An 11,145-nucleotide genomic window follows, 5' to 3' on the forward strand; every position below is an offset into this window, starting at 1 on the left:
ACCGGGCGGCGCCCGCAGGGTCCAGCCCCGGAACGCTGGGTTGGGGGAGCCCCGGCCGCAGGAGGGAAGGGGTGGGAGGCGCCTTCGCTCGAAGTCCCGGGGCTTGGGCGCGGGGATGTGAGGAAGCCGGCGATGCTGCGGCGGGACGCAGGTGGGTGCCGAGGGCGTTCGGGGCCGCCTTGGCCACAGCTGCGGGGGGCGCAGGTCGCTGGACCCCGCGGGGCGCCCGGCTCCGCTCGGCGCTCGGTGACCGAGACCCGCCCCTCTCCCTCCAGGGCACCGATGATCCGCCCGCTCGGCGGCACCATGCCTTTCCCGCCGGTGCCGCCGCCCCCCGCCCCGGCCCCGCGGGTCCCCGCCGCGCGCCCGCTGCCCGGGAGGCCCGGCGCGCCGCCCTCGTCCTCGCCGCCCGCCGCCGCCGCCGCCGCCGCGGGGGAGAAGAAGAGGAGGCCCCCCGAGAGGCCGGAGGTGCTCCTCTCCAGCTCCTGGCCCTCCGCCACCCTGAAGAGGCCTCCCGCCCGGCGCGGCCCCGGTCCCGGCAGGACGCAGCCGCCGACCCCTGCGCGCGCCCCTCTCCAGGCCTCGCCCGGCCGCGCGGGGACGCCGGCCACCGGCGCCACGCCCCGGCTCGTCGGCTCCGGCACCGGCCCGGCGGGGGCCACCTTCACGGGGGCGGTGGCCGGGCCCGACGACGGCATGCGCTTTTCCTTGAGCCTCACCCCCGAGGCCATCCTGGTCATCCAGAGGCGCCACCTGGAGAAGCAGCTGTTGGCTCGGCCCCGCAGACCCTTCCCCTCGCCCTCGGCCGACCCCAGACGCCCCCTCGCCCCGGGCCCCCGGGCCAGGGCCACCGGCCTGCGGAGGGGCGGCGCCACCAGCGGTCCCGACGCGCCCCCAGCCGCGGGCCCTGGGCGCCGCACGCCGCCCCGCGCCCCACTGCTGCCTGGCGGTCTACAGACCCCGGTGCCCGGCCCTCGACCCGCGGACCTGCGCCCGGTGCTCAAGGTATCGCTGCTCAACGAGCGGCACAAGTATGACGATGTGGAGTACGAGGAGGAGACCGAGGTGGTGGATGAGGGTCTGGTACGCAAATGCACCGAGTGGCTGCGTGGCGTGGAGTCTGCGGCTGCTGCGCGGGACCGCACAGGGCGCCTGGACACGCTGCCGCACCTGAGCACGCTGTGAGCCAGCTGAGCCTGGTGCCGCAGGATGGCCTACACGCCCACCTCCTCCTCCTGAACTCAGGGCTCCACCTGGGAACGCGGACCAGGTAGGCCTGCGGGGACTGGACGGCCTCCTGAGGCCGACCTCCAGCACACCTGCCCCAAGTGGACGCACTGGGGGGAAAAGCACGCCTCATGTGACATCCACCGTCCACCTCGTGGGCACCTGTATGCCAAGTAGGCACTCGTGGGACAAACAGACAGCCCTGTCCAGCTCCCACAGTCCACCTCCTGCCCACTCCACTCACCAGCCAGACGAGTGTTCTCTCCTGCACAATGTGGCCTCTATCTCAGAAGTCCACCCTCTGTACCTCTGGGCCTCCTCCTGGCTTCTCAGCTGTCCTTGCAGTTCATGGGGGAGTAGGCAGCTGTGAAGATGTCCCAGCTCCCACCAGGATTCCTTCAGGTCCCAGAGCCCCACTGCCCTGTGCTCTGCCTCCCTCACCCCACCCCGGCATACCCCTCCTCTTTCTGTAGGTGACCACACTGTGAGGGTGGGTGGCCACAGAGGGTGCCTGCCATTGTGGAAGTGGGACATGGTGCTACGTTTATGATTTTGCTCTCTTCCAACGTTGGGAGCTGGAAAGCTGGGGAACAGTGCTCCAGTTTCCAGCCTCAGGAGTCCTGTCAATGAGCTGTCTGGGGAAGCACTGCCCCATTGTCCCCGCACAGGTGGATTGTCACAGATTTGTGCTCTGCAGGCCGGGTGTGCATCACACTGGCCCCCACACAGGCACACACACATTCATGTACACAATCACACAGTCACACGCATGCAGACTCATGCAAAAACCAGCACTTATGCACACTCCCATATACATAGTCACACACAGGCACAGGCACTCTCGCAGGCACGCTCATCAGTACATGCACAAATCACACACTTATGCACACTCCCACAGACACACATGCACAGTTGCACACATGCATACACATATATACAATCTCACACCCATGCGAGTCACATTTTCACAGTCACACATACGTGTGTGCTCATGCACACATATTCAAATCATTCCCACCCAAGCACACTGCCACATACACACACTTAGTCATGCATGCCTGTTCCCTGAAGCAGTTTGGGGAATTATTTAATAGCTGGATTGAGGCGGGAGCAGGAGTAAGATTGGGCTTTTGTTAAAAATGTGGTCTTTGTTTGAAGGCTTACAAAATGTCTCCTGTGCCAGGGAAGGAAAGAGCCACCGGGCCGAGAGTGGTGGCACCAGGAGGCAGGGAGGATCAGTTGATTTGGAGGGAAGCAGGAAGTCCCTGGGGGTAAGGGGGAGGTGTGTACATGTTTTGGTGTTTTTTATCACTGTGAGTAAATCAGTGACATGGTGGCTTTGTACCGATGTAAAGAGTGAGTTTTAAAATTGTATTTATTATTTGAATTAAGGGTGAGACACCTGTCTCAGTAGCCCCGCCCTTCCCCACTAACTGGATGCCGATTGCAGGACATTTCTTCCATGCATCTGAGTGCATTGAACTCTAAGGACAAGAAGGAAACAAGGAGACATGATCAGATAAGTTGGCTGTAGAAGAGTAATGCACTACCTCAATTTTTTACTTATTTTGTAATACTCAATAACAAGTTTAGTGTTGTTAGATTTTAATGTGTCAAGTCTAAATTATATTTTAAATTGAAGCCTTACATTTTTAGAAACTAATTTTATATTTTTCTTGTGGTGATCTTTGCTCTAATATTTATCTTAGTCTCTCTCTCTCTCTCTCTCTCTCTCTCTCTCTCTCTCTCTCTCTCTCCTCTCTCAAGTTCTAGGCACAAATTCCATCAGACATGAGACATTGACTTCAGTGGGAGCTAGATCAGCCACCAGATGAGTTACACAAACAAAACCCCACCCACTGAGCAATTCCTCTTTTCTGACCCCTGTCCAAAAGCAGAGAAATAGATTTTATTCTACCTAAAATGAACATACTAATACTAAGAAAAGAGAAAAATTAGCAATACTGGCCAAAGTAAATTGGAGACACCCATGTGCCATAAATGTCTTTGTCCTCCAGGAACTTGGGTGAAGGTCAGCTCAGGAGGGCTTGCTGAGTGGGGGGAAGTGGGGCAGGTGGAGTCGGTGATGCCTGAGCTCAAGTGGCCCACCAGGTTGGCGGCACCAGTAGTTAACATACCCTGTTTGCTGCGCTTGCTCATGGGAACATCTGTGTTCTGAAGACTTTTATGGTGGCCTCCTAAGGGGACCAGCCTACAAGGCGTCTTTCTGCCTCAATGTCCCCACACCCACCTGAAAGACGCTGCTGTCACTCTCTTTGTTTTATTTTCTCTCCCCTCTTTCTTCCTCCAGGCCCCCAGCCCTGTCTTTCTTAACTGGCCACATTTTAGCACATCTCTCCAATCTGCATTTGTGCCCTAGGGTTTGTGCGCCTTGCCTTCAATCTAAGGGCAGATGAGGGGGATGTGTGTCGCCCTGGTTGACCAGAGGTGTGTACATGATGTGTAAGGTCTGTTTGTTGCTGTTCCTGACTTGTTCCTGGTTGAGAACATTTGCTCAGTCACTGTGCTACAATTTCTTACTGTTTAAATAAAAAAGAAACTCAACGGCTTGTTTGTCTCATTAAATAAAAAAGAAACTCAATGGCTTGTTTGTCTCATGGGGAGGATGTGAACGCAGGACAGAGAGAGATCTCTGGAGTATGAAGAGTGGTGCTCGCCTCAGGCCCAGGATTCCAGGGGTTGGCTGAGGGCAACTGATTTCACTACCTGAAATCACTTGGATTCAAGGATTCTAACAATGAATATGATCTGAGAAGGCAAAGCCAAATATGCAATGACACTTAAACTTTGAGGACTCACAAATCCTCATGAAGGCAATATTCCAAATATGCTCCTGAAAAATGTACCATATAGCAAGAAAATTACATGATCTATATGTATTTCATATAAATTAAAGCTCACAGATCCCAGATGAAGAACTCCTATATACACTCATTAAAACACGTTGCTTTTGCCTAGGATAGTTTCAAACTGGTTATATCAATCAGAATCTAATAGGTTAATATGAATCAGAAAGTAAATGTTCCATTTGAATATCAGCTGAGGCTATTAGATATGATAAAGGGGAAATATTGCTTAATAAGTATGCTTTGTCTTTGTATCTTTGGGTCCATGTAGAAAAAAAATAATGAAAGAATCTCTAGAAGTATGATTGGAAAAAAATGTCCCCCATCTCTGTGTGTGTACATGCCTACCAGTATTATCAAATTCTCCCGCGACTAGATTGTCCAATAGGAGGGAGTGAGGCCGACTTCCAGCCAGGGGGCACCTTGCATGTGAGGCAGGGGAGAGCACTGTACCTGTATCTCTGCGCATGTCAGTTCTGAAGACTGACCATGTAAAACTTCATTCCACGGATTTAGAGGATACCTGGAGCTTTAAGATAGGTATTTGTGTTGCTCTGCTTTTCTTTAGACAAAGTGGATGCCAAAGTGTCAGGAATTTAGTTCTGTGGTTTGTCAGAAATTTAACAGTTCCATAAATTGAGCTATTCAATTTCCAGCGGGCCATCTGCAGGATCTGGACAGGTTGAACTTCCTCCAAGATCATGATTTTCTACCTTTGTGTTTCAGCATGGTAGTTTCAGCCAAGTGTAGTGTATCATTCAAAGAAAATCCTAAAATAGAAATCTCTCTAATGAAAGAAAAGAACAATTTTGCATTAACATCAGTGTATATGGAAGCCTTTGTCACCTGTGGGAAAAGCCCAGGTTAACATATCTCAGACCAGTGATGATGCTTCTGGGCAGGTACTGATGGGAAGGCCTGCCACGGTGACCTCATGTGTACCCCCCCAGGGGCTGAGCATCTCCTGTAGCATGAGGGAGAAGGCTCCACACCCCGGGAAAGCTGGGCTTTGGAGACCAGAGTTAATGCTGATGCTGTCATTCATTCGCCAGCTGTCTCCTTAAACTTCTGTGTCTGCTTCCTCTTCTGTCTAGGAGGGTGATAACGCATCCATGATCCTGGTATGAGGTAAAGGGTACACTTCAGAAAACGCCTGCTGTATCCACTCAAGTCAACTGTGATTTCTCACTATCTCAAAAAAATCTCCACTGCTCAAAAAATACCACTCTCTGACACTCTTATGTGCACCTTTGGTGGGGCTGCCCTTTCACTTCCCGTAGGTATTAAAGAATAAAAATGTCGGCTGATCTGGGAGAAGAACTCAGCGGCTTGGCATTCTCAAGACCCTGAGTTCAATCCACAGAACTGGGACTGGGGGGCAGGGAGGGTATTTTGTTGTTGTTATGGTTGTTGTTGTTTAATATTTATTTATTTTTAGATGTAGTTGGACACAATACCTTTATTTATTTATTTTTATATGGTGCTGAGGATCAAACCCAGGGCCTCACACATCACAACCCCAGCACTAGGCTATTGTGTTTTACTGCCATATCTCACTTATTTATTTCCTGAAGACAAAAATGTGGTTCTGAGTTTCATGGTAGCAGATGCAAAGTTAGAAGTAATGTATTATATAATCTCAACATTTAATAACAAGAAACATGTTATAAGAGACATTTTAGAAAAACTCATAGTAGATGTTTAAACACCAGTCATAGACCTCATGTCCTTAAATGCAGTGTCTCCAAGACGTATGAATGCTTGTGAAGGGGCACCCCCTTTCTCCACAGAAAAGCCCTCTTCACCATGGCTGATGTTAGGACTGTCAGCAAAAGAGTCCAATGTAGATAAACTTCCTATTTTCATGTCACCCTGCTTACTTGGCCACTGGCCGAGAAGATACCAGCACTCCAGGTGCTGGACACCCCCTTACTAGTTATCACAAACGTCTCCAGTATAGTACTTTGAAGAACTGTGCAAACAAGGCCTCTGGCCTTGAGCTGGGCTTCACAGAGATGTCTACATTTTTAAGTTACAAATGGGCCCATGGTAACAGCTGGCAGGGGAGGAAAGAGAGGGGAGAAGAAGCTCTCCCCTTCTCAGGTGTTGTCCTTGAAGGGTCAACTTGCCCAGAACAGTGAGAGAAAAGGCTGCTTTTATGTGAACTTCTGCAGACTGTGAACTTCTGAGCCCCTCCCCTTACATGCTGGGGATAAAACTCCAAAACTCCCTGAACTCTGGGTTCAGGGGATTGATTGATTACAGCAAAGGCTTTACCCTCTGAACCTGGCTGCAGCCAAATAAAACTGTTTCCTGCTGTCTTCGGTGCCTTGCCTCATCTGTCCCTACAACATTTTTGGCCACCACGAAGGGCAGAGGAGGTATAATAGAATAGGCAGAATAGCCTCTCTTGTCTCCGGGGACCGGCTTCCCTGTGGCGATGGGGGACAGTGGTCCCCTTGGTGCGCCCAGGCCACTCTTGGCCTGAAGGAGGATTGACTCACCCAGCGCCCTGGGGCTGCTACCTTGGAGCACAACAGAACCCACAGGCAGCAGGAACCAGAATTAGGGTTTTGGAGCACTGCCCATCTGAACAGGTAGGACCCGGGTCCATTTGCTTTCGCAGCCCACCTGACTCCCCCTTTGAGGCCTAAGCGGGTGGAAGAGAGGCTTGATCACCCTCTGTTGGGTCCCGAGTACCCTCCAAAGTGGTTGGAGCTGAAACAGACCCGGGGAGTTGCCCGAGTAGTCTCTGTTCGGGGTCAGCGAGCAGAGGGGAAACCGGGACTCCCTTTTCTGTTTGGTTTGGAATTGTTGGAATCTGGGCAGTATAGAAATTCTGTCCTGGCCATGTCTGTGGGAAAGTGTGTGAATGAGATGGACAAAGGAAGGGTTCCGACCCAACCCGAGGGCCGAAGCGAGTGCAGAGTCCTGATCCACGGTTCCGTGGCACCTCATACAGTCTATGGTGGAATTTCACCAACCAACGTCTAGGTGAAAGCTCCAGGTCGGGGGTTGATACCGACCCGCAAGGCTAGGAGGGTCCTAAGTCCCCGCGAGGGGAGTGGCCGGAGATGGACGAAGTGAGTCTTGTCCTAAGTGTGTTTTGTTCTAAGTGTGCGACACCGATGCAGTGTGGAATATGGGAGGCACACTAAGGAAACTGAGCCTTCTGAAATGTGTGTTCAAAACCTTTAGGAAGGTTTACCTGGTAACTGTGGAGTGAAACTCACTCCACAAAGGTTGCATACTCTGTGAATTAGAGTTGCTCACCCAAAATGTGGGCTGCCCACCAGAAGGATCTTTAGATGAGAGAGTCATGGCTGGGGTCCTTTGATTGAACCATTTCTGTTACATTGATTGCTATCAAGAGATAGTACAGAAACAGTCCCCTTGGTTGAGAGCCTGTCTAGATGGACAGTCCAAGCTGAGGTGGGAGCATAGTGGTCTCTAAGACCCAGTGGAAAGCAGCTAAACAGAAAACCTGACTAGGAAAGACAGGAAGGGAACAGTTTTCCCCATGAGCCAGAAGAGGACCCAGGACCTTATGTGCCACTCAACCAACTTTGCCAAGACCACTGGGACAACTAGGGGACAGACTGTCCCCTAGCCCCCTTGTCCTCAGAGGAAAGAAATGATAGCTCCCAATACTGGCTATTCCTTCCTCTGTGATGTTCTCAGAGCCAAATTCTTCCTAGGACCCGAGACTCTTTCATCCCCCCAAGATGAAGGTGGGAGATTTGTCCCAAGACAGAGCCACAACCCAGAAGAGAACTCTCCAGATGCCCCAGCAAGGGATCAAAGGCCCTGCCCATGTTGACCAGAAGGGAAATGTCTGAGGGAGACAAGGCAGTTTTGTGTGCCAGCCCTTCTCCATCATTGAGCTCATAAGCTGGAAAAACCATACTCCCTCCTACACGGAGAAACCCTGGGCCATGACTGATCTGATGCAGCCCATTATCCAGACCTAGGACGGGGCCCCAACAAAGAAGAAGAAGGTCTAAAATAAAGAGATGTCAAGAAGCCCTCAGAGAAAGTATAAAGGAATAGAAAAAAAAAAAAAAAGAGAGAGAGAACAAAACACACTGTCTGTGCCCAGGAGTTAGAAGGAATCGGAGCCAGCCCTGAGCCCTAGCCTAAGCGGAGCGCATCTGTAGACAAACAGAGCCCAGATAAGCCTCCCCCTGCTCCAGCATCTCCCTCTGGCACCCTCCATAGCCCTGAACATTTCTCTCAGCCCCACATCTGCCTAAGGCCCCTCGGCCCTATGAAACTGGCAGCAATGATCAAAAGAGATGTGCCCAACTGACTCAGAGCTAAATGTCCAGGCCACCGCCGCTTCCGCCCCTCTCCCTGCCCAGAGGTGCCCGGGGGAAGAGGGGCACCATAAAAACATGCAGCCGCAATGCAAGTTTGTCAGTGAAAAAACGCACAGGCACAACAACAGGTGATGAATGCAGCCTTTGTGGACAGGTTCAGAGAGCCATTTGCCAAAAATTACAATCCTAGAGGACTTTACTGAGAAGTGTGCCAGTGAGCTGATTAAGGTGGCCACCACAGTTTTCATCAATCGAGATCCAGAGACTCAAAGATAGGCAGACCAGAAAGATGAAGAGGAGGATGGATCTCCTTACAGCAGCCCTCACCACAAACCCAGAGGTCACTCAAAGGGGGGACTCACTAGAACAAAGCCAATGGTCCAAATGTTTATAAGGAAAAAAAAGTGTGGCCAGATAAAATGGGAAGCCTCCAGTGGCCCCAGCAGGCAAGCACCCACTGCCATGCTCAAATGCTAAGCCTTGAAAAGAGAGGGAATGAATGTTTTGGCCCAGCCCCTCCTTCCAGTTTCTTCCTGCTTGCTCGGAAGTTGATGATTGACGTATATGGCAGGGGTCTGATAGACACACAGAACTGCATCTGATGCACGGGACCCAGCACCTCAGGAGGGCTCAGCTGCTGCAAGCCTCCAAATGAACCAGGAATATGTTCATGTTACCAGCCAGGAGTGGGCCATAGGATGCTCACTCCAAAAGGACATGCTTCCCTGGCTCCAAGCCACACGCTGTGAGCCACCAGCAGGAAGGGCCACAGAGCCCCATGCACCAGGCATACTGAACAAAACACAAGCAGGGCAGCTACTATAGACAATTAGAGCACGGTCCCACCTGACAAGAGGAGAAAAGCCACACAGACAAGGAGAAACACCTAGGTGGGCACCATGTGGCTGCCACACTGGGACCTATACGGAACTGCACTGCTGCCCTCCAACCTTGGCAGACAGCCCACGGCAAGATTGACATAGGTGCCTTTTATACAAATGATGTCCCAGGTCATCAGTCTCTGCTAAGATTTACGTTAGATTTAAGAGTTGGAGAATCCCAGCAGCCAAGATCCTGCACTGGGAGATAACAAAAAATTCCTGCATCTTAAAGCGCCAGATGCTCTATGTATGCCTCCCTTCCCTAAAAGACAGTTCCTCCCAGGGGCTCGAGTACACCATCCTTGGGACAGCACTGGACTCTGACTTAAAAGCCCATATCTATCAAGAAAAAGGTCAAATACTTTGGTTACCATCTGACTCAGCAACAGAACAGACAACAGCAGCTGGGCCTCAAAAGAAACAGGAGATCTGCTCAATTCCAGTCCCTTCAACCTGCCATCAGACTAGAGAATTTTGGGGGGCTACTAGGTTCAGACATATATGGATCCCCAACTTTCAGTTATGACAAAAGCCCTCTATGAAGCCACAAAGGGGGGAGAATGGGATCCTCTTATATGGGGGTCAACTAAGCAAAAGGCCTTTGAGGACATTAAACAAGCACTCACCAGTGCACCTGGATTAGGGTTCCCTGACCTCACAAAGCCTTTCTTTCTGTATATCCATGATCGATCTGGAATGGCTGTAGGAGTTTTGACTCAGATGCTGGGGACATGGCATCGTCCAGTGGCCTATTTGTCCAAACAGCTGGACTCTGTAGTCCAGGGCTGGCCACCTTGTTTATGGGCCCTTGCAGCCACAGCTCTTCTGGTGTTAGAAACTGATAAACTGGCCATGGGGCAAGAACTGGTTGTCAGAGTTCCTTGTTCAATTTTGACATTGTTAAAATATAAAGGACACTATTGGTTGACTAATGAAAGAATGGTCAAATATCAGGGCATGTTATATGAAAAGCCATGTATCCGCGTTGAGGTCATCAGAACTCTAAACCCAGCAACTTTGCTGCCCATTGGACCTGGAAAACCTGATCACAATGTGTTGAGGTCATAGATGAAGTGTTCTCCAGCAGACCAGACCTGGCAGACCAACCTCTCAAGGACCCTGATGCAGAGTACTTCACAGATGGAAGCAGTTTTATAAAAGATGGGGTATGTTTTGCTGGATATGCAATGGTCACTCTGGACTCTACTGTCGACGCAGAACCTCTGCCTCAGGGAACTTCAGCACAAAAGTAAAACTTATTGCTTTGACTCAAGCACCTCAGTTGACAGCAGGAGTCTGTGTGGATATTTACAGAATCAAAATATGCATTCGCTACCCTTCATGTTCATATGGCCTTATGTAGGCTAATTAACTCAGGAGAGAAAAAAAAAGGGGGCATGATGTATGGGCAAGAAATTCTTAAACTTTTGGATGCACTGTGGGCTCCCAGGAAGGTTGTGATTATATATTGCCGAGGTCATCGAAAGGGAAACACTGTGGTTTCTCAGGGCAACCGGAGAGCTGACAGAGAGGCCAAGTTAGCTGTCTGCAAGAAATGGGAAGAAAATCCAATCTTAGGTTTAAATGCTGCCCTTCTGCCTGGCTGACTAGCTAACAGAAAGGGAGCCAGCATACTCCCAACATGAAAGTAAGTGATTTAAGACTGAAAAAGAAAATTTTCTCCCAGGTGGATGGTGGAGATTTTCTGATGGCTGGAATAGCTTTCCCGGAGATCCTAGCCCCAGCCTTTACCAAACAGTTTTGCAGGAAAATATGTTGGACATACAGCACTTGAGACAGTTCTGAGTCAACATTTCTATGTCGCCCAGCTCACAAGCAACACTTGGATGA

The 11,145-nt window shown here is 51.0% G+C and overlaps 1 protein-coding gene across 1 annotated transcript; it reads left to right on the forward strand.

Moving 5' to 3' along the window:
- The first annotated feature begins 282 nt into the window (after nucleotides 1–282).
- Nucleotides 283–3,829, forward strand: Prr18 (proline rich 18). Its single transcript, XM_027939452.2, has one exon. It carries the CDS (start codon nucleotides 283–285, stop codon nucleotides 1,183–1,185), a length of 903 nt encoding a protein of 300 aa, XP_027795253.2. The 3' UTR covers nucleotides 1,186–3,829.
- The last annotated feature ends 7,316 nt before the right edge of the window (nucleotides 3,830–11,145 follow it).

Source organism: Marmota flaviventris, chromosome 6 (genome assembly GCF_047511675.1).
Source record: "Marmota flaviventris isolate mMarFla1 chromosome 6, mMarFla1.hap1, whole genome shotgun sequence".
In the NCBI taxonomy this organism is placed as follows: domain Eukaryota; kingdom Metazoa; phylum Chordata; class Mammalia; order Rodentia; family Sciuridae; genus Marmota; species Marmota flaviventris.

What these genes read in the sequence shown, in the direction of transcription:
- Prr18 (XM_027939452.2), top strand. Translation starts at nt 283, where the DNA reads ATGATCCGCCCGCTCGGCGGCACCATGCCTTTCCCGCCGGTGCCGCCG.